Source organism: Sorex araneus, chromosome 1, assembly GCF_027595985.1.
Source record: "Sorex araneus isolate mSorAra2 chromosome 1, mSorAra2.pri, whole genome shotgun sequence".
NCBI lineage: Eukaryota > Metazoa > Chordata > Mammalia > Eulipotyphla > Soricidae > Sorex > Sorex araneus.
Genome location: NC_073302.1, coordinates 191619589 through 191644044, shown reverse-complemented (window position 1 = coordinate 191644044; position 24456 = coordinate 191619589). Strand labels below are relative to the sequence as shown.

The window sequence follows — 24456 nt, the reverse complement described above, 5'->3', positions numbered from 1 at the left end:
CACCTCTCCACAATACATTTCTTTGGTGGTAACTGTAGAATGCTGACAATTTCCAAACAAGTCCCCTTTGACCCTTGCCAAACTGGATTATGACAGATATTTTCCAGCAAATTAAAGGCAACCATACTACCATTAAGTGTGGAAGTAGACTGGTCTTATGTTAAAGTCAAAATCTAATTCCTACTTCGTAACCTGAAGAGTGAAGGTAATAACACAACTCTGACTAGTGGAGTCGTCATTATTCTTACTTAATAAAAGTAGAATTCTAAATCAGACATTCTAATTTCCTGTCACATAAATTTAATTACAGTAAGGGAGACATAAAAAATTTCCATCTTTTTCCTTTTTTAAAAGTTTATTTATTTTTGACCGCCGAGATGTGATCCCGGGGGCCGCACGCGTGTGCGGCCTCTCCGCAGCTGCACGAGTGTGAATCCAGACCCAGCAAAACCTCTTTCGGCATGGGCAACTCCTCGAAGAATGTCTCCAGCCTGAGAACTAAGCCTCGGCCCCATGCCCGCCCAGGAGAGGAAAGGTGTTTCTCTCTCTCTCTCTCTCTCTCTCTCTCTCTCTCTCTCTCTCTCTCTCTCTCTCTCTCTCTCTCTCTCTCTCTCTCTCTCTCTCGTCTCTTTCTCTCCGGGGATGAAGGGCGTGGTGTCCGCCATATTATGACGACCACAGATTGGATTTTCAAGCCTGCAATGATCCAATATCTGGTAGAAATCTCCTTGGACTTAGTTGTTAAAGTACGGAAATTCAAAACCGCGCGGCCGCTGGCCGTGCAACCTCATTTGTCTTCACAGTAGGTCTGAATCTAGTGGGGTACTCCTAACAACAATAGTGAGGTTTGTGTTGAAATACTGAATTTGACCAAAGTAAACAGAAAGTAAAATGAAACGTATCAGTTACAAGGCGGGGGGGTGGGGGGGCGGGATGGGAGGTGTACTGTTTTTTTTTTTTTTGGTGGTGGTATATGAGTGCTGGTGAAGGGATGGTTGTTTCAGCATTGTATAACTGAGACCTAAGCCTGAAAGGATTGTAATCTTCCACATGGTGATTTAATAAAATAAAATTTTTATTTAAAAAAAAAGTTTATTTTTTACTGAATCACCTGTTAAATAGTAACAGTCATCTGTTATATATAACAGATAATATATATATATATACATATATATATATATCTCGGAGAGCCTGGCAAGCTATTGAGAGTATCCCACCCACATGGCAGAGCTTTGCAAGCTACCCGTGGCATACTCAATATACCAAAAACAGTAACGATAGGTCTTATTCTCCTGACCCTGAAAGAGCTTCCAATCATTGAGAAAGACGAGTAAGGAGAGACTGCTAAAATCTCAGGGCTGAGTGTAATAGAGATATTACTGGTACCCGCTCGAGTAAATCGAAGAACAACGGGATGACAGTGATAGTGATACAGTGATTGAGTCACTATCACAAAGCTATTCATGATTGGGTTTCAGTCATACAATGTTCCAACACCCATCCCTCCACCACCACCAATGTAATTCCCCACCACCAATGCCCCCAGTTTTCTTCCCACCAGCCGCCTATCAACCACCCTCCCCACCAGCCTTTATTGACAGGCACCTTTCTCCTCCCTCCCTCCCTCCCTCCCTCCCCCCCCCCTCTCTCTCTCTCCTTTTGTGCATTATGCTTTTGCAACAGGTACTAAAAGGTGTTCAGGAGGTTCCGTACTTTTATCAGGAAGGCGGGCATAGCTGGAGCAGCTTTTTTTAACTGGGTGGTGGCTTTGGGATGTGGTGGTGGCTTTGGGATGTGGTGCTGGAACTGGTTCATGGGGGTGACTGCCAGTGCTTCCAGGAATATAGGGAAGTGTGGGGAGGTAGACCACCCTGACTCTGAGAAAACCTGGAGATTTCAGTCACAAAACCCACATTCTGAATTTTCGGCTGATCAGTATCTTTGGTGAGTCATCCGGAGATCCAGAGTCCAGCCAGGAGCAATGCAGCAATTTTGGATTTGTGGGAGCAAGCAGCTGCCAGTTTGGGTAGGCACCAGGCTGACGCGCTCCCCACCCCCATCCAATCTACCCTAGTCTGTTCAGCCTTGCACAGGTCTGAGATTAACTGTAGCTTCTGATCTCTTTCAAGATCTATTTATGGATCTCTGAAGCAAGGTCAATAAAAGAGCTTATATAGCTGAGCCAGAGGTGGTTTGTGGGTGTGACTCCCACATGCTGAACTTTGGGTGTTTTTCTCAGGAAACTTGGTCCTGAGTTGTTGGAATCCAGCCAAACACACCTCAACAATTTTGGAGTCTCAGGAAGTCTGAAGGCAGCAACAAGCTGCTGATGCACTTGCCCAGAAGGTGCAGATTGACCTGCAGGTAGCACCATAGCCCTGGGGCAGCACTGGGACAGCAGCAGCAGCCCCGGCACAGACCAGAGGTGCTACCATTTGAAGCCCGGGCACTCTGGGCAGGCTGCAGCCACCAGTCCAGCAGAGCATAACCAGAGGGCATAGGGCCCCATCCTGAGTCTCCAGATAGCACTCAGAGAGGTTTTCATCCATAACATGATGTAGATAGCAAGGGCTGGTCCGGGGAAGAAAGGCAGCAGAGCTGTCCCACAGGTGGCTGGGTCACAAGGAACAGCAATGGTTTTTAGTCTTGGCACAGATTCTGGGCACAGAGTAGGCGGCTGGCTACAAGTTTCTGGGCTACTCAGCTATCCAAGCTGGCAGTACATGGCAGGTACTTGGGGTCCTGCCACAGTTCGGCATTCCACACCCTGAGTCAAGTGGACATCGATGGAGGTCTTGGTGAGGCTTCTGGGCCCACAGCAGGCACTGGGCCACCGTAAGTTTCTGGGGCTGCCCAGTTGCCCAGCCAGTCACTCATGGCAGGAACCTGGGGCGCCACAGCAGTTCCAGGTGCCAGGTTGGCCTTGAAAAATGTCCCTTTTAAGAACTGATGCTTACATTCATTCCTGCAATAATATGGAGAATTTCTGTGCTGTCACACCCTGCAGTTCAGAGTTCTGAGAACCACTGCCACTCCACCCATCCCAGCACTGTGTCTGCACCTCTGCTGTCTAAAAAACCCCACTTTAACAGTAATTCTACATTTTAGCAGACTGAAACTGGTGAAGCTGAATTTATGAGATAAGCTGGGATAAGAAAATAATGACATTATGTTCCTTTCCCACCCTACCAAGCTAGATGTCTTGGCAACGTCTTTATTTTTAACAGATATCACCAACTTTGAGAGTGAAAAAGCTTATATTTTAGGCGTACAATACAACACACCCGCTATCAAAATGTCAATATCCCTTTCATAGTCCACTGCATCCTTTCAGCAATTCCCTTCCACTTAGAACGCCAATTCTGTGGTTGGAGAGCCAAGTTTGTTTTCATTGAACACAATTTAAAATATATTACATATATGAGATACTTGTCTTTCTCCTTGACTAATTTCTCCAGTTCCATCCAAAAAGTAATATTCAGCCTTTCTTGAACTGAGGACAATACACATGCACATATATATACACACACATACACACACCACATATAAGGTTGTTTCCAGATTTTCATTATTATAAATAGTGCTCCAACACATATGTACTGTTTTACATATATATGTTATATATATTATATGTTATATTATATGCAGAGAGTCTCTTGCCCACATGCCTGGCTATCTTCCCCAGGCCCCTCAGAGGGGATGGGCTCCAGCTTCCCTCCTTCCCTCCCTGACCCGAGCAGAGCTCCCGGCGGTTGAAGACCACCAGAACCTAGCTACAGCCATGCTCGAGGCCCCTCTCCACATGTTCGGACAGGCCTCACACATGAAGGTACTGGCAGAGGAACCCAGGTGTGTGTGATCCCATCAACAGCCAACATCCAGAGACTTAAAAGCAAGCTCCCAGAAGTGCATGGCTGCAAAGCCTGTAGCCTGCTTCTCCCTCTGGGAGAAACTGGCAAGCTTCCCATGGTGTATTCATATGCTAAATCCAGTAACAAGCTGGATCTCATTCCCCTGACCCTGAAAGAGCCTCCAGTGTGGCCAAGTCCACAGAGACTTTTAAGATCTCAGGGAAAGGACGAATGAGAGGCTACTGAGCCCACTCAAGAAATCGACGATTAACGGGATTTTGTGATTCGTGATATGTGTGTCTGTATATATATAAAACAATATATATTTATGTATATGTATATGTACATATATATGTACACAACACACACACACACACACACCCCTTTTTTGAATTAGTGGCTTTGTATTATTTAAATGTGTAGAGGCTATCATTGGTTAGTCCTTTCTCCCTGGTCACTGAGCTTAGGTTTATTGGGTTACACCCATCACAGTGCTCCCAAGGCAATCCCATTCCTCTGTGTTTACCTTTAACTTCTCTGTGCTCTGCTTCCCCAACCAGTTAATCACCTTTATCCCCAAAGCAGTACCCGTGACTTGTAAAGTCAAATTCCTCAGAAATCTCTGGATTTGTATTTGTAAGCGAGATATTGCTTTTCTCTTTTCCTTATGTCCTTTGCATAGTTTACTTTAGAGCTATGTCCTTTTTGTATAGACACAGGAAGACAGATAATGCTATCCTTTTGTAACTTGGGAGTTAATTGACTCCAAATAATATTTACTCTTGGGCATCTCATATTTTCTCAACTTAAGCCTCTGTTGCCCTTAGTTCCTAGCACCCCAAAAGCAGGGTCCTGACGAAGGGACTAGATGGATCCAGTACAAGCTGTGTCTACCCTGGTATCAAAATGGGCTAGGACAAGCTCCATAATACTTAACTATAAGAGCATGATCATGGACAAATTCTGTCATGATCCAAAGAGAAACAACTAGACAAGGACCCTGCTTAGGGTTAGGAGGGGTTCATCTGGTCTGAACACTGTAGTCTGTGATCTATAGCAAGATGTCCACAAGGAAAGTCACCCTATAAGCCACCCTACCTTACTGTGTCCATACAAAATGACTAATATTAAGAAATAGAATTAAGATGAATGTTTAAATGGTTATTGGACTAAGGAAATGAGAAACACACCTCTAGATGAAATTCTGCCCTTCAGCGGGTCTCCTAGTATGGGATCTTTGTCTTAGAAGAGCTTCCCCAGAAGGAAGGGAAGGGCTTAACACATGTTGATTGTGCTATCTGACCTAGGTGTAGTTGCTACCCTGAGTGCTTGGGAGCTTGGGATCTAGACTTAAGGCTGTAAGATGGAGTGCTGGGAAAGGAGAGACAAGTATGGGGGACAGGAGGAATACACAGTGGGTGAGACTAGAAGGAGGCAGATAGAGACAAGATTGGAATAAACTGCAAATGATCACCAACCAGCCTGGCGGCCCTGTTCCCTCCTTCATGTGTCTGTTGGATGTGGCGGCAGGCCAGGGTGGGGAAGCAGTACAAGGCCACCTAATGCACATGGCAGGAGACTACACTGCCACCTCACTTATTCTGTGATTACATAAAATGAATGCCAGGAATGGAACTGCTGAATCACATGGCATCTCAATTTTTAATTTTTTGAGAATTCTTCCTATCACTTTCCAGAGACGGAACCAATTTACACTCCCACCAACAGTGAAATAGACTTTCTTTTTCTTCATTTTCCTGGCCTTTGTCTCTGGAGCATTTTTATATAGACCATTCTAAACCAGTGTGAGCTATTATCTCATTGCTGTTTTGATTTGTATTTCGTTAATAATCAGTAGCTAAAAGCATTGTTCCCCTGTGCCTTCTGATCATGTGTCACTTCTTTGAAGAAGCACTATCCAGCTCTTCACATTTTCTGATAAGGTTGTTCTTAAGTTGAGGTTTTTTTGGTGTACTTTAATATTTATTGAATGTTTCATATTATACACTGTATTTATATATATTCATTTAGATGTACTGCATAAAAATATTTTTCCCACTCACAAGATGGCTTGTAGTTATACCTTTTTTTGCAGTGCAGACACTTTTTACCTTTAGGCAATTCTATTTATTTTTGTCATTGTTTTCCTTACAATGGAATCAAATCACTCGACACCACTGAAACCAGTGTCATGGACTGTTTTGCCCACATGTTCTTCAACATACTTTATGGATTTAGATCTAATATCTAAATCTTTCCATTTTGAGTTAACTTCTGGGCCAAGTGTGAAACAGGGATCAGATCATATTGTTTTGAATGTTGCTACCCACTTTCCCCAGCATTATTTGCTGGAGACCTGCCATCTCCTTCGCTGAAACAGAGAGATTCTTAACATGCTTTTCTCCTGTTCCTGCATCACTGGAAGATGTTTAACACAAAGAATGTAGGCAGTACTGGAAAGAATTCTGATAGGAAACTAAATTTGATCTTAGGGGTAATAAAGACATGAAGTCCATCACACACAGGGTTTAAGTCATGGCTCAGATAGGTAATGTAAAACACAGCTTCTTAAAACTGTTGGTTGTAACTCTATTTCAATCATGAAACTGAATGCTGAAGTGCCAAAAACTTTTTGTAAATTTATTTTAAAATAAAATTACGGCTTATTATCAGTATATGTTTGGTTTGTTGTATATATATACCTGTACACCAAGTTATCAAATAAAAATTTATTTTGCAGTAAGAGGTTGTGCGTTTAAAATAGTTTAAAACGCCTTGCTGTACTGGAGAGGTATTTCAGGGATTAAGACACTTGTCTTGTATATGAGCCCAGTCTGATCCCCAGTATCATATATGGTCCTTCAAGCCCCAACAGTCATGATCCCTAAGAGCAAAGCACAGATCTATAAGCATAGCTGGATATGGCTCAAGCGCCCCTAGTCCACCACCCCCTTAAAAGAAAAAAAAGTTAAACAAAAAAACAGATCCAACAAACCCTAAATTTTTCACTATGAAATCCAAAGGACTGATCCAAAGAGTTATTATACTCAGTCCTTTACAATATTAGTTAATGAACATGTACTGATAAATTATTAATATAATAAGATGAAGTTTTCCTGCTTTTATGCATAAAACTTGTTTAAACGTATGCTTCCTAATTTCAGAAGCGAGGAAGTTCTTGAAGTAGTTTAGTATTCAGTGGTTTTATTCCGGGAAGTAACTCAGGACTGAAGTGCATGCCTGGTGTGGCCCTGAAGGCGCCTAGCAACACTGGGCCCAAGCATTGAACCATCTGGGCTGTACAGCCAGGAGTGCTTATTAAAATACTTAGTGTCTTAACACAACAATGCAATTAGTTTGCAAATAAACCTGTGCAAGAACTGGGACTTATGAAAAATGAGACCTTACAAGTACTTGCTTTAGGACTTTTAACAATGTAAAAATCTGAACTTTCTGATTCAGGATTGAGGAGATAATCCAAAAGGCAACAAGCTTGCTCTGGATGCAGAAATCCCAGTACAGAATGATTCACCAAGCCCCACTAGGAGCTACCCAAACATTTCTGGTGTAAGCCAAAAACAAGATAGTACTGTTAGTACTGTTGGTTCAAAAATGGTATATGGAAAAGGGCTGGAGAGATAGTACAGTGGATAGGTGCTTGCCTTGCATGGCCCCCAAGAACCTGTAGCAGTAATTCCTGAATGCATAACCAGGAGTAAACCCTGAAAATAACAAACCTGGCAAACAAAGGTTTATGAAAGAACTATCTGTATCAAAAATTTGGTATTGAGTATGAAGGCTCTACCATTTTGAGCAAAGCACAGTCAGAAGGGGCAGTGGCAGGAAGGGCTCCAACATCTACATTTACAGCAGGCACATTCTTTTTCTCTTGAGGGGAAGTGGATATTGTCTTGAGACCTCATTATGAGTGCGAAATAATCCAGCATTTTACTGCAGGACTTTTCTTTTGGGAAAGGGCTGAGGCAGCTGGCCCAAACCCAGCAGTTCTCATGGCTTAATCCTGGCTCTGTGCTCAGGGTTAATTCCTGGCGGTTCGTGGGGGACACTCTGTGGTGCCAGGGACTAAGTGGGTTCAGCTGGGTGCAAAGGTTGATTTCTGACAAATGAAAATGATAAAGGGTCAGTGTTATCAGAAAGTGTTTTCTCAAGCTTTTTCTCAAATTCGTCATCATCTCCTGAACTGGAAATTAAAAATGAAATTTTAATTTCATCTTTAAACTAGTCATTCTCACAGTTGCTAACTTAGTGCTATTTTTTATTTAGTAGAAAATAGGCCTTATTCTCCGGCAGGCACAGCCAACTGGAGATTGCTCTGGACCCCAGACTGTGCCCACAACACCGGGGTGCCAGACAGAGAAGGTACAGCCAGCACGCCTTCTCCAGATGGAGCCCCGGCGACACTGAGCTTAAGTGGGACTGGGATACCTCCAAACTGTGCAGCCACTTATGCAGTCGCGAGACCTTTCCTGATATACAAAATATATGCTCAGGAATGGCTCCGCCACCCCTGAGCGTCCATTATCCCAGAGGCACAGAAACTAATCTCAGAATGCAGCGGGGCTGCTGGCAGTTATACTCCTGGACTCTGAACTAAGATACGGCCCTGTGCAGCACTGGGAGGGGAAGGGTTTCTGTCACTTGGCCCTTTCAACCCTAGACAGCATGGCGACCACCACCGTTCAGAACCAATTAGATAGAGAGGTAGGAGTTTTCAGCGATGGGACGGGATACATGGGGAATCTTGTGATGGGGGAGGCAGAACCGGCCCTGCCTCCTGCCCAAATGACACCCCAAGCAGAAGCCCATGTAGAGCTCCTCTGCTCCTGAACAGCCATGATCCCAGCGCCACAGAAACCAATCTAGGAATGCACTGGCTGCTAGCAAAAATACCTCTGGACTTAATACCATAATTCCAAATCCGGGCAGCCACTTTCGTGACCTTGCAACATCTTATGCTCTTTGTTACCAACAATAGAAAACACATAATCTAATGATGCCATTCTAACAGGTCTGACTGTTGGGGGAAAAAACTCCAAAGAATGATAGTGAGTTTCCTGTCGAAAACTGAATGTAATCAAAGTAAGAAAAGAGTAAAGAAAAATCATTTGCCACACAGGCAGAGGAGGAGTGTGGGGGGGTGTTATGCTGGGGTTATTGGTGGTGGAACATTGGTGGTGTGCACTGGTGACGGGATGGGTGTTTGAGCACAGTATGACTGAGACTCGATCCTAAAAAAAAAAGAAAATAGGCCTTAATAGAGCCTCACCCAGTGGAGCTGCTGCCATGATGCTCTGATAATGGAGAGACAGAGAGCCACCAGGGCTGTGGTGCTGTGAGCTGGGGATCAAATTCTCTTCTTAAACATAAGCTCCTCTGCTTTGAGCCTTATCCTTAGTACCTTTCTTATGAAACTCTTTCTCTATTTTTATACTATCATGTTTTTAAAAACTATACCACTGGGTCATATCCACAGGCCCTAAAGTTCCCTGTTGCTATTATTGTCATTGCAATAACTGGGAGACACACACTTGGTTGTGGCACACATGGCACTCATTAGGTATCCCATTCTCACGCTGTAATGCTTACACATCTGCTCACTGGAGACTGTCTACTGTAATGCTCACACATTTCCATTCAGTGCTCACCATCGGTTAAACAGCCTTGTGGTGCTCACAGACATCTGACCCTGGTGTGGAGAAGAGTGTACACCCTGTTGCAGCAGCAGGGATCCCAGACAAAGACTGACCAGAACCACTACACTTGGGTCAGAGACTCAACTGTGTCCTCATGATCTCTGATATATACAGGATATTAAGAAGTATAGAAGGGTAATAACAAATAGCCGAAAGCAACAGAATTTGTGAACTGGTCTATAGAACTGAGTTACTATAGTGAGGTGATGGAGATGGAGGGAGAGGTTGGAGGTGGGGGGGTCCTGAAACAATGGTGGCAGCAAAGAGATAGACTGATAGGGTGCAGTGTTGGATACTGTATGCATGAAACCCTATCACTGACAATAACGTAAGTCACAGTGACTAAAATTTTTAGAAAAAAACTAAGTTTTCAGGAGTGTTCTGAACACTGAATGAAACAATCTAAGCAATCTAAACAGATGACTCAACATTCTAACTTCTTTCCAATGTTGGCTCTTTGTCAGTAAAATAGAGAATACACTAGAGTTGAATTAAATCAAATGTAAAGGCTATTTTGGATATTTTTGTGAGTTAATTTTTTAGCTTTATAATTGTTTTAAAACTTGGGGCCTACCTCCTGCTGCTCAGGGGCTACTCCCAGCTACTCCCATGCTCAGGGGACCCTGTGGCTCCAGGAATCAAACCCCCTAAGCTACCTCTCTCGCCCTAAATTTTTTCCAGTTAGTCAAAAATTATCACAGGCACTACACACAGACAGTTCTGAACTTTTTCAGTTCACTCAAAAATGAAGTATTAAGAAAAATATAGGTCACTGAAATCCAGCTTATTTTTTTTAGACAACAGAACTACAACATTCCTTTATTTCCACAGATGATAATTTGGCAGAAAAGACTAGACTAGATATATATACAAATATCTGTAACACAACAAATGCTAAGAAAACTAAAAAATAAATAAATAAAAAATAAAAGGTCAAAATTCCTTTGGAAAACGTATGTAAGCTTTGAACACCTGATTTCTTAGCACACAAAGAGACTCAATAAATGTTCCAGGAAGTCATTATTTCATGGGAAAAGTGACAACTTTGTTTTAACTGCTGAGAAGACAAAAGACCAAGGGAACAGAGGTTAAGGCAAAAAGAGGGATAGGGGCTGGATCAGTCTCAAACCCTAAACTCTGAAGTTTGTAAGAAGCAGAAGACATTTTAGGGGACCAGAGAAGTAATAAAGGAGTAAAGTCACTTGCCTTAGATGTGACCAACCCCAGTTCAATCCCCAGAAATACATATGATTCCCCAAGCACCTTAGAAGTGATCCCTAAGAATGCCTGCAGTGGCCCCCATAATTGTCCTTTACCACCACCACCACAACAACAAAAACAATTGGGGTGAGGGGGTAGATTGTTTTCTTCTATTTTTGAGCCATACTCTGTGATGCACAGGCCCTATCCTCTGCACTATTGTTTTGACCAGATAAGGATAATATTTTTCACAAACAATAAAAAGTTACTATTTTGAAAAAAGTGATATGACCGCTGGCTCCTGAATGGCCATGATCCCAGAGGCACACAAAATAATCTCGGAACCCAGTGGCTTTTGGCAGAAATGCATCTGGACTGAGCATTAAACTACGCGCCATGCCACCCTGGGTGGGGAAAGGTTTGTCCCTTCCACTTTTTCCCCCAGGCGGCATGGTGGCCGCCACCTTTTCAGAGCCTATTGGACAGCCAGGTATGAGACTGCAGTGACAAGACATGCAGAACCTCATGGGATTCGGGGTGGAACCGGGCCTTCTCCCTGCCCCTACAAGGCCCTGAGTTGCCGCCCAAGAATGGCTCCTCTGGCTCCTGAATGGCCATGATCCCAGAGGCACACAAACCTATCTAGAAACCCAGAGGCTTTTGGCAGAAATCCCTCCAGACTTATTACTAAATTATCAGAAATCCAAAATCATCATATGCTCTTCATAATCAGCAATATGACAAGCTATCTAATGATGCCTTTTCGACAGGTCTGATTGTTGGGGAAAATTCCAAATAATGGTGGGTCTTTTGTCGAAATATTGAATGTGATCAAAGTGGAGTGAGAGTAAAGTGAAATCATCTGCCACACAGGCACAGGCCCTACCCTCTGCACAAAGAGACTCAATAAGTGTTGAGGGGTGTGCTGGGGGGTATACTGGAGTTCTTGGTGGTGGAAAATGTACACTGGTAAAGGGATGGGTGATTGATCATTGTATGACCAAGACTTAAACTGGAAAGCTTTGTAACTGTTCTCATTGTGATCCAATTAAATAAATAAAAGGCCATATAAGAGAATTTCTGTGATAATAGAAACTGTTTTTATACTTTGACTATGGTGGTCAAACACCAACCCTTGTGATATATACACAACTAAATATACACAAAGTTATAAGTAAAACTAAGAAAACCCTAGTAAGATTACTACCTATACCATAATGTATTGCAAAATGTTATCAGTAAGCAAACAGGCAAAGGATACAATGGGATACACTGTATTATTTCTTATAATTGCATGTCAATCTATTAATTTTAAAATGCACAGCAGGCAGGGCAACAGCTCAATGGGTAAAGTACATGCCTGTACTCCTAGCAGTGTACTTTCCCCTCCCTCCCCTCAGGAGTATCAAGGCCCTCATGTCTCCCTCCCCAGTGCTATCAGGCCCGAGTAACAAACCACAGGTCAGCAGCCAAGCATCACTGGGAGGCAGAACTGAAGCTCCACACCCAGGCTCCTAAGCACCACTGGATATGGCCCCTAAAAACCATCTTCATGACAATGTTCAACAGGAACATAACTCAAGTGTCCATGAAAAGCTGGCTGGAAAAACAAAATCAAATGGGTTACAAAACAGGATACGATTCAGGCCTATAAAGGCCTATAAATGTTATATGCTACCTATAAATTTCATATGCTACAACAAAGACGAACTTTTGAAGAGATTAAAATAAATTAAAAGGTCACAAAAAAATTTTACCATTGCACTATATATAAAGTGGCTTAAAATGGATTGGGGCTATCGCACAGTGGGTAGGGCATGAAGCCAAGACCCAAAAAGCAAAGAAATAAAAAATTTAAAAAAATAAAATGGCTTAAAATAGTAAAATTCAGATATAAAGTAAGATAGAGGTGTATTAAGTATTGGTGGAGGGAAAGAACAGCTATTTGGGGATGACAAAGAACACACCCGGCAGTGCTCCTGGTTCTGTGCTCCAGGGTCACAGTTCGCATTCTCAGGAGACCACATGTAGATGCAGGGGGTGAACCAAGGTTGGCTGCATGCAAGCCCAAAGCCTAAACCCTTGAACTATGTCTCCAGCCCCAGAACAAATTTTGCTTATTGTATATATAGTTTCTATTCTACATGATGAGTTCTTCGAATGGATGGATAGATGGATGGTGATGGTCACATACAACAATATCAATGTGTACTTACCAGTCAAATAAAGAAAGAAGTTGCTAATAGAAAATTCAAGATGGGAAGGGGAAAGTTGATAAAGGAGGAACACCAGATCAGGGTCTTAAAAAGAAACACTTTTTCTTACACCCTGTACCTATATTACTATTCTTTATAACTTACATCTATTTTAAATTTTTGTGCTAACTTAAAATTCAACAAATAGTGATTCTGGTTGTTCATTTGACAATGCTTGAGGGACCCCCTTGCTATACGGTGGTTCTTCCATGAGTGCTAGAGATCGAACGGGCCCCCCACGTTCAAGGAACGTATTCAACCACCTGAGTCAAATCACCAATCACCAAAAGCTTTTTTAAGAGTTTTTGATTGAAATTCTGGGATTTACAATACTATAATCACTAAAAGCCTTTTTAATGAAAATGTTCTTTGGTAAAGCAGTTCAAATTACTATTACTAAATCTTTAACCCTTTGTTATCTGTGATGAATAAGGACGTTAAGTATTAAAGCAGCTCCAGCATAACAAAGTAAGATGCACACAAAAGCCAAAGGAGGAAAAAGTGTAACTGAGTATGCTTCCTGAAGATACTTAGTAGTAGAAAAAGCAACTGAAAAAGTATGGTAGGGCAGAGCAATAGTACAGCAGGGAGGGCACTTGCCTTGCCTCAGCAGACCCGAGTTCAGTCCTAGGCATCCCATGTGGTCTCCTGTGCCCTTCAGGAGTAATCCCTGAGCAGAGCCAAGAGCACTTCAGCATCATTTTATTCCCCACTTGTTCCCACCGTCATGTTATTTCTATCATTCTTCTTCAAATATCAAGATGTGACCCAACAACCAAAAAAAAGACAAAGTATGGTTTGTTTTGCATGGGGGCAAACCTGGAGGTTCTCAGGGTTTTGACTGTGCTCAGAGAGAGTACCATATGTAATGTTGGAGATTCAAATCATCTTCAGTCCCACTGTCAGGCAAGTGCCTTACTTCCTGTAGTATCTCTATCTGCCAAACCTAACATTCTTAAGACTCTAGCAGACATTCCCTCAAACTGAATTGCCACTTTAAGCAAAATAATAGATAATACCCTCCTACCAGTTTTTAAAGCTAAGCTTTCAATTAAAAATCCAAATGCTGGAAAATCTCTAACCAACTTAAATCTGACAGCTTTTTAGTAATAAAGGACCAGAAGAGGTAGCATAGGGTAGCATTTGCCTTGCATATGAGGGATCCCAGTTCTATCCCAGCAATACACAGGGCCCCCTGAGGACTGCCAGAGCGATCCCTGAGCACAGAGCCAGGAGTAAGCCTTGAGTATTGCAGGGCCTGACCCGATCCCTTCCCCTCCCGCTGAAATGGGGACATTAACAAATGGTATTAAGTGATACTGAACTGTGAAATATGTTGCACTGTAACACTGTCCTCCCGTGGTTCATCGAGCAGGTACACCAGTAACGTCTCCATTGTAAGACTTACTGTTACTGGTTTTGGCATACCGAATACGAATACTCCGAGGGGAGCTTGCCGGGCTCTCTGAGAGGGACAGAATGAAATATGTTAACACTTGGAAAACAGGCCTCAGTAAATCTGTGGTTTCCAAAAGACACACTGAGGTGGGGGGGGCGGGGAGGAAGTCCATTCAAATTGAAAGACTAAGGTATTTTTTTAAAAGGAGGGAGGCAATGTCAGAGATCAAACTTGGAGCCTCACATCTGAAGTGAGGCTTTACTCCTGCCGAGATACAGCTCTGGCCCTGACTAATGAATTTCAATGCAATAAACGTGTGACAAGTCCATTACTGATTCATTGCACCCTCATACAATCATACAATCTTTTAAAAGTTCATTGGACACCAGTTCAAACTAATCTTTTTATTTATTTATTTATTTTTTAGCTTTTTTGGGTCACACCCGGCGATGCACAGGGATTACTCCTGACAATGCACTCAGGAATTACTCCTGTCGGTGCTCTGCTCGGGGGACTCTACGGGGTGCTGAGAATCAAACCCGGATGGGCCGCGTGCCAGGCAAACGCCCTCCCCGCTGTCTATCTAGTCTGGGGACAGTGCCAATACTGTTAAGACATTCCTCTTTTTAAACGCTATTAAAATACTCCTTCTTTAACTCCACTGCAGCGTTCAATGACTGACTTCTGATCCCGGCCACGCCCTGCTGCGCTCACCCGGGCACCAGCGACGCTGGGGCCGCCTCCTCCGCCCGGGACCCTCCCCCAGACCCACCGCGCGGCTGACCGCATTCTCTTCCCTCCACAAGTCCTGCCACACCATCACTGAGCGCGCGGGCAGGGAAGCCCAGGACCCTATTCTGTGTGCGGTGCCCGTGGGTGTCAGGAGAGGCACAGGGAAACACCACTTCCACCAAGGCGTGCTGCGCTAACACGGACCCACAAAACGCCCGCGCTGAGCCGCAGGGCTTCGGGACAGGGAGAAACAGGCCACGCGGCCAGCGCTCCCGCGGCCCCGGCCGTCGGTCCACACCCTCGTCGGTGCTCGGGACTCGTCCGCGAGAGCAGCGACGGTCGGGCGGCAGCTCGGCCCGGGGGCGGCCCCGCGGGCGCCGACTTACCTGTTGGTCATCCCCGCGGCCACGCCCAGCATCTCCGCGGCCCGACGCAGCCCCGCAGCCCGCGCCCGCCGAGCAGCCGCGGCCTCCTCCCCGGCGCGCGCGTCCGGCCGTGGGCGGGCGGGACCGGCAGGAAGGGGAGGCGGGCGCGGGGGCGGTGCTGCGCCCGGAAGCCGCGGGGACCCCGCCCCGGACACTCCCCGCCCTCCCCGCTCCGCTCCGGGAACCAGCGCCGGCTTCGCCCGCGCCCCGAAGCCGGCCGTGCTCGCGCGGTCCTACAGCGCCCACCGCTTCCGGCCCGCCCGAAGCCTCGGCCAATGGGGACACGCCGGCCTCACTGCGGTCCCGCCCGCCTCCCGGTCCCGCCTCTCAGCCCCGCCCCGCCCCGCCCGCCCGCCCGCTCGGGCTCGCGGCTAAGCCTGGGCGGCGACTCCGGCGCAGGCTTGGCGCGCCCGCACTAGACGCTGCGGTTTTTGCAACGGTGCCGCGTGGCCGAGTGAGAGGAGCTCAGCGGCTTCCCCTTCCCCTGCTCAGATGCTTCTGACTGCTCGGCTCACACACCGAGCTGCTGCTCCGAAGCGTTTGCTTTGTTAGGCCCATTCCGTTCCGGAGTCGGTTCGTCCCTTCCAGGAGGGTGTCCTTGCTTGCGTGCGGACCCATAGAACACCCTGTACAGGACTACGCATTAGGAGGGTCTCCCGAGGGTTTTCACTGGGCTTACGAAATGTTGAGTTAGGAAAAGCAAAGTTAGTTTTTTGTTTTTTTTAAAGACACTCCAGATTTAATTTAGGCATTATTTTCTCTTATCCCCGAACATAAACAGTATCTTGCAGTATACGTAATTTTGTAAAATAACTACTTTCAATAATAGAATGAAAACCTCTGTTTAAGAACTGGGGTTGGAGATGGACACTGTTTACATCCTTATATAAAAAACAAATTCTAGGGCTGGAGCAATAGCACAGCGGGTAGGGCGTTTGCCTTGCACGCGGCCGACCCGGGTTTGATTCCCAGCATCCCATATGGTCCCCTGAGCACCGCCAGGGGTAATTCCTGAGTGCAGAGCCAGGAGTGACCCCTGTGCATCGCCAGGTGTGACCCAAAAAGAAAAAAAATTCTAAATAGAAATTATTTGTATGTTTTTAAATGATAGTAAAGGAAATATATGTTCATAAAGGTGATATTTATGGTCTAGGTGCACCTCACTTCAACACCACCAAACTGCCTCCATGTTGCTAATTACTTGCGTTTTTTCATTTGTTTGTTTTTTTTTTTTAAAAAAAAACTATACAAAAAGAAGGGGAAAATGGAAGAACAAAACTAAGGCTGAGGGACCCAGAGCCATAGTATAGTGTATAGGGCATTTGTTTGCCTTGCACTCAGCGGGTCTGGGCTGGTTCCCTGCATCCCGTATGGTCCCCTGAGCACTGCCAGGAGTCAGCTCTGAGCACAGCTGGTGTGACCCAAAAAATAAAACCAAATAAAGTTACGGTTAAGTGAGGAGAAACTTTCCAAACAAGAAATAAAGCTATAAAATTAAAGATGGATAAATATACCCAAATAGGAACTTTATGGCAAACAAATATTTTTTACTCTGATTCCCCCCACCCATAGTTTAATTTCCTTATAAAAGGAATAGGTAAGAAAATGTGCAAAGGGCCCAGAGAGATAATGTAGCAGGTAGGGTGCTTGTCTTGTACACAGCAGACCAGGGTTCAATCCCCTACACCCCATACTGTCCCTCAAGTCCACGAGGAATGATCCAGGAGTGGATGATCATGATCATCACACATGTGAGTGTGCCCTGACCCACAAAAAGAAGAAAAGGCTCAACACAAACCCAAGAGTGTAGTTTATTGGTAGAGTGGGAGCCCACACTCCCACATTGCCCCAGACTAAGTAACCCAACAAAGTGTGGAACCTACAGCACAACTGAATTTTCAGTCCATATCACACAGCAACAACAACAGAAAGTTTAACAACTCAAGAAGAAAATGGGTATAAAACAAGTTTCCAGTGAAAACTAGAAATACATACATATATATGATTTTAAGTACAAGAAAGTACCCTATATAAATAAAAAATTAAATGGCATTTTTCAGATTATTAAGGCAAGATTAGAAGTTTGACTATATGCTGAAAACACAGGAAGCAGTTGCTTTGATTTATTTACTGTTGATGAAAGAATAAGTCAATACCATTTTGTGGAGGACAGTGTGAAATATTTATCATAATGGAAAATTCAATTCCACCTTGAGCCAAGAAACCCTCATTTGGGATTTGTCTGTCAAATGTTATTCTCATATGTACACAAGGACTATGTACCAGTTTTAAATATACCTTCAGAACTATTTATAAGCTAATGATTCGAATTTTTTCCTTTGACTTTTGTTGTTCTTGATGTTCTAGTTTTATGCTTAGGGGCCACATCTATCTGTGCTCAGGGCTAACTCCTGGCTCTAATCTCAGGAACTACTCTCAGGAATTAGTGCTCCCGGGACCTATACGGAGGGCCAGGAATACAACCCAGGTCAACCATGTGCAAAGCAAGTGCCTTACCCATCATACCACATCTACAGACCCATGAATAGAATTTTCTCCCAAGAGAAGGGGGCCAGAATGATAGCACAGTGGGTTGGATGTTTGCCTTGAATGCAGCCGACCTGGATTCGATCCCCAGCATCCCTGATAGTCCCCCCAAGCACCGCCAGACGTAATTCCTGAGTGCAGGAATTAACAATGACAGGACTAACATTGTTGGGTGTGACCCAAAAGAAAAAAAAAAAACAGCTGGAGGACATGATACACTGTGCTCAGCCTTACCACTGCTGCCTGTGGCCCAGGTGTCAGTAATCACAATCAAGGAGCTTCTCCAAAATTAAAAAAATAATAAGTGGATGTGGGGATATAAAGAAGAGTTGGCACATGGAGTTCTTTGTACTACTTAAACAATGCTATTTAATCTAGTGTATAGCTGACATTCCATAAGAAAAATACTTTAAGGGGCTGGAGTCATAGCACAGCAGTAGGGTGTTTGCCTTGCACGTGACTGACCCAGGTTCGATTCCCAGCTTCCTATATGGTCCCCTGAGCACCACCAGGAGTACTTCCTGAGTGCAGAGCCAGGAGTAACACCTGTGCATTGCTGGGTGTGACCCAAAAAGAAAAAAAAAATAAGAAAAATACTTTAAAATGGAACCCAGAACAAAGTACAAGAAGAGTCACACAGTTTGCAGGTTTTATTTTTGTTTGTTTCTTTTTTCCTGAGGGTTTTGTTGTTTTGTTTGGGGCAACATCCAATTGTGCTTAGGGTTTACTTCTGGACCTGTGCTCAGGAATCACTTCTGGTGGGGTTCAGGAGACCACAAATGATGCTGGGGGTCTACCCTAAGTCAATTGCTTACAAGGTAAGCACATTACCTGCTGTACTATTGCTCCAACCTTGCAGTTTTAGCTTTAATCGCAACTGATAGAAGCAAGGACATTAATTAAATTATGGATCTACTTATAATACTATGCAGGTATTATATAAAATGCTCAACATAATTAATTTGGAGGGTCACACAGTATTGCTGCGGGATTATTCCTGATCTTGTGCTCAGGGGTCGTTGCGAGAGGGGCTTGTAGAACAGAACCATATGGAGTGCCAGGATGGGCCCAGGTCAGGCAGCTGCAAGGCTAGCACTCTACCCACTGCACTATAATCCAGCCCTTAGATCACTAAGGAAATGAAAGCAACAACTGAGATACCACCTCGTGCTATTATTATATATACTATTGTTGCCAGGATGTGGAGAAACTAGAACACAACTGCTCTGTTTATAGGAATGTATGGTGAAAATACTGTGGAAAACAGTATGGGAGTTCCTCAAAAAAATATTGAAATATGGGGCTAGAGAGATACAGCTTGCAAGACCTTGTATGCAGCTGAACCTGAGTACTGGGTTCATCCTGAGCACAGAGCCAGAAATAGCCCCTGAGCACTGATTGCTGTGGCCCCAACTCTAACTTAAAAATAGTTATCAATTATCAAAAATTAAAAGTACAGTTATTAAAAATTCTTCATCTGAGTTGATATCCAAATGAACTAAATGCAAGATGTCAAAGGATTTGAAAAACTATGTTTTTCAACATAGTTTTGTATATTAAGAGTCACAATATACAAAAGATAGTTATAAACCAAATGTTCATTGAAAGATCAATCTATAAGCATTATGTGGTGATATATGTATCACTGTATCACTGTCATCCCGTTGCTCATCAATTTGCTTGAGCAGGCACCAGTAATGCCTCCATTGTGAGACTTTTTTGTTACCTTTTTTGGCGTATCAAATATGCCATGGGTAGTTTGCCAGGCTCTGCTGTGCGGGCGAGATACTCTTGGTAGCTTGCCAGGCTCTCCGAGAGGGGCAGAGGAATCGAACCTGGGTCAGCTGCATGCAAGGCAGGTACCTAAAATAGTCAAATTCGGAGAAATAGAATTGCAATGCTGATTTCCAGAATTTGAGGGATGGGAAATTTAAATCATTGATTTATGGATATAGCATTTGAGTTTTACCATATGGAAGATTCTGCATAAATTTGATTATACTTTATCAAATTGCCACCACGTAAATAGTGCAGCTTCACAGCTTCACAACTAATTTCAGAAGAGATGCCCGGCCAAACCTATGAAACTCACAGAATATGGGAATTCAAGCTGAAATCCCTGAGGACCCCCGCCACCTTGTGAGGGAGGCAGGCCAAAGCACTGGCAGTCAAACCCACACAATACTGTGCTGTCATATGGTTCCCAGCTTCACTGCTTCATGACTAATCTCAGAAAGGATGCCAAGTTTATGAAAGTTATAGGTACATTGGTTTTCAAGACTCTGGGTCTCCCTTGAGAGGGAGGAGAGTCAAAAATTGTCCTGGCTCTACAAATCCTGGACCTCTTAAAGTGTACAAACTGCATATGAGGCCTTCCAACACCTCCAAGTTTCACAATATTGACAGCCCATAAGGAACACAGTAAATTAGATGGTAAAGGGAAAGTAACATAAATGCCAACTAACCAAAACAACACTGAAGCTCAACTAGCAACAAACAGCTAGGTAGATCCTTAGACGATAGCTTTAATAACCTCATTGTAAAATATAACGATTTTCACAATTTTTTTTACTGAACTCTTTTGGTAATTCCACTTACCATTTTGTTGTAACAAGAAACATAAAATAAATTATTTTGTGCCTGCCAAGGGTCCGGCCTGAGGAGGGCATGGGTAACTGGGGACAATGGTGGAGGGAAGGTCACACTAGTGGAAGAATTGGTGTTGGAAGATTAAATGTCTGAAACAACTGTATTATGAACAACTTTGTAAACCAGGATGCTTAAATAAAGTTTAAAATACCTAGACCTTAAAAAAATTATTATACTTAACACTTCTGAACTGTATACTTAACGATAATTGAGATAGGGGCTGGAGTGATAGCACAGCGGGTAGGGCATTTGCCTTGCACGAGGCCGACCCGGGTTCGAATCCCAGCATCCCATATGGTCCCCTGAGTACTGCCAGGAGTAATTCCTGAGTGAAGAGCCAGGAGTAACCCCTGTGCATCGCCGGGTGTGACCCAAAAACCAAAAAAAAAAAAAAATTAAAAGATAATTGAGATATTGAGATAGTTTCATATCTGGTGGCTTTTATTATTACTTAAAAAAATGTGAAGGGCAAGGGAGATAGTAGAGTGGGTAAAGTGCTTAAGTTTTATACACCCAACCTGGGTTTGATCCCTACACTGTATATGGTTCCCGAGGCACCACCAAGAGTGATCTCTGAGCACAAAGCCAGGAGTAATCTATGAGCATGTTGGGTGTGGTACAAAAAGCAAACAAAAAAAGGAAATGAATGACATGTAGTAACTAAAAGTGATCTCCACAGGGATGGGTATTCGATCATTGTATGACTGAAACACAAGCATGAAAGTTTGTAAGTCTGTTACTGTACCTCACGGTGATTCACTAATGAAAAATTTTTAAAAAATGATCTCCACAATATAGTTTAGTTAAGAAAATAAAGAAAGGAAAGAAGTTTATTAATGATTGAGTTCCAAATAAATCTCCGAAGAGAGCAGCACACTGCAGAGATGTCTCCCCGCCCTGTGCCAGGCTGATTTCATCCAGGCACCTTGGAGGGGGGCAGGTGTGTCCCTCCACCTGCCCCAAATGAACCCCAGCAGCTGCAAACCTCCAGAACCCAAATGCCACCACACTCAGGGCTGACCTTCACAGGTTCATCTCAAGCCCCCCAAGCATGTGATTGAGTCTGCTGAAAACCCAGGTATGTGGGACCAGTGACTTGAAATCTCCAGGCTTGTCCAGAGTCAGGAATGGGCACCTCCTCCCATGTCCCAGTGCTTCCGCTTTCCTGGCAGTCACACCCACTGCCTCTGGGTGCCATTTAAGTACATTAAGTTTAAGCCATTTAAGCACACTCAGACTCACAAATGAATCTTGAAAGAGAGCAACAAACTGCAGAGATGCCTCCAGATCCCCAAATCACCATATATTTAACTCCAAAGGCATATGATCTTTTTGATGAGTTGTTAGATTTTATTTGCTTACATTTTGTTGAGGATCTTTACATGTGTGTTTATCAGGGATATTCACCTATAATTTTCTCTCTCTCTCTCTCTCTCTCTCTCTCTCTCTCTCTCTCTCTCTCTCTCTCTCTCTCTGTGCTGTCTGTCTGCTTTTGGTATCAGGGTGATGTTTGCTTTCTAAAAACTGGGAGTGTTTATTTCTTCAATTTCCTAAAAAAGCTTGAAAAGAATTGGCAATAGGTCCTCTTTAATGGTTTGAAAGAATTCATTAATGAACTCATCTGGGCCTGGGCTTTTGTTTTAGGGAAGACTTTTGATTACCATTTCTGTTTCCTCAACAGTGATAGGTCTGTTCAGGTATTCCAAGTCTTTTTGGTTGAGCCTTGGGAGGATATAGGATCCAGCAAATTATCTATTTCTTCTAGGATAATTTCCTTCTTGTTTTGTGGCATAAACACTCTCAAAGAAATCTCTGATGATCCTTTGAATTTCTGTGGTTTCTATTGTCACGTCCCCCCTATCATTTCTGGCGCAATTTATTAGGGTTCTCTATATTTCTTTGTGAATCTTATTAGTGGTTTATCAATCTTTTTTGTTTGTTTGTTTGTTTTTCTGAAGAACCAGCTCTTAGTTTCATCGATCTTTCAAATTGTTCTATGGGATTCCAGCTAATTAATTTCTGCTCTAAGCATTATTATTTCCTTCCTCCTGCCTAGTGTGGGCTTCTTTTGTTGTTGATTTTCTAAGATCTTAACCTATAAAGTCAAGTTATTTATGAGGGCCTTTTCTTTCTTCCGTCTTGAAGTATGCTTGCAGAGCTATAAACTTTCCTCTTAACACTACTTTTACTGTGTCCACAAGTTCTAGTAGGTAGTGTTTTCATTCTCATTTGTTTCCAGGAACCTTTAATTTCCTCTTTGACTTCCTCTCTGCTCCACTAGTGGTCAGTAATGCACTATTTAATTCCTTATGTTTGGGTTTTTCATTTTTGTGGGTGAGTAAGTTCTATTTTCAGTGCATCATAGTCTGAGAAGATACTTAATACAATTTACATTCTCTTGATTTTATGATGGTATGTTTTGTGTCCTGGCATGTGGTCTCTCTTAGAGAATATCTCATGTGCATTAGAGAAGAATGTGTATCAGCTTTGGGGCATAAAAAAATGTGTTATATTCACTAAACCCCTTTTATCATTTCTTTTTTCAAAGCCAGTATTTCCTTCCTGAGTTTTAGTCTGGTTGCTCTACCAAGAGATAACAGAGCGATGCTGAAGTCTCCAACTCCTATTGAATTGTTATTAATGTCTTCCTAGAAATCTATTAGGTTTGTCTTGAGTATTTCTTCCAACCTTTGACTTTGAGTCTGTGTATTTTTCTGACTATTCAAATATGTTTCTTGCAGGAAGCAGAATGTTGAATGTTTGGATCTATTTTGCCATTCTATGTTTAAATTATATTATATTTTGTGTTTAAATTAAATTATATTCTAAAGCTATGTTAATCAAAATAGTGTGGGATGACAGGAATACAGACAGACTCTCAGACCAATGGAATACAATTGAAAGTCCCAAGATACAGCCACAGATACATGGACAGTTACTTAGATAAAGGAGCAAAAAATTGAAATGGAACAAGGAAAGCCTTTTCAAAAGATACTGGAGATTGGGTCGGAGTGATAGTACAGAGAGTAGGGCATTTACCTTGCATGAACTCAACCCAGGTTTGATCCTTGGCCTCCATTATGGTCCCCCAAGCACTACCAGGAGTAATTCCTGAGTGCAAAGCCAGAAGTAACCCCTGGGCATCGCTGGATGTGACCCCCCCCAAAAAAAAGATACTGGGGATACTGGTCAGTCACATGCAAAACAATAAAATGAATAAACAATTCAGACCCTCTAATAATATGCACAAAAATCATGTTAAAATGAATTAATGACCTTGATATCAGACCAAAATTCATAAACTCCATGCAGAAAAGACATTTGTACTCCTATGTTCATTCACAATAGCCAAATGCAAATCAAACAACAGTTAAATAACATCCCACACCAATGAGACTGGCACTTACCACAAAAATTTAAAAGACCGTTTGTGGGTATGTGGTGGGGGGAGGTGAAAGGAAGCCTCATTGAAATGCTGGTCAGATTTGTAGACTGCTCCAGCATTTATGAAAAATAATATGGACACTTTACAAAACAAAAAAAAAAACACAAAAAACTAGGACTGACCCAGCATTTCCACTCCTTGGCATTTACTCCCTTTAGAATAGACGTTTGCACTCCTACGTCCATTGCAGCACTAATCACACTAGCCAAAATCTGGAATTAGTTCAAGAACAGATAACT

The 24456-nt window shown here is 43.2% G+C and overlaps 1 protein-coding gene across 2 annotated transcripts in view; it reads right to left on the bottom strand.

The window, feature by feature from the left end:
* The window catches only part of LIMS1 (LIM zinc finger domain containing 1), a 122157-nt gene extending 106429 nt beyond the window's left edge, over positions 1–15728 (bottom strand). Inside the window, exon 1 of one of the 2 annotated variants that reach the window (XM_055124207.1) lies at positions 15538–15728. In XM_055124207.1, the coding sequence (XP_054980182.1) occupies positions 15538–15569 (32 nt within the window). In that variant the 5' untranslated portion in view covers positions 15570–15728. The remainder of the gene's footprint in view (positions 1–15537) is intronic. The other variant, XM_055124208.1, reaches the window with a different exon arrangement.
* Between the last annotated feature and the right edge of the window lie 8728 nt (positions 15729–24456).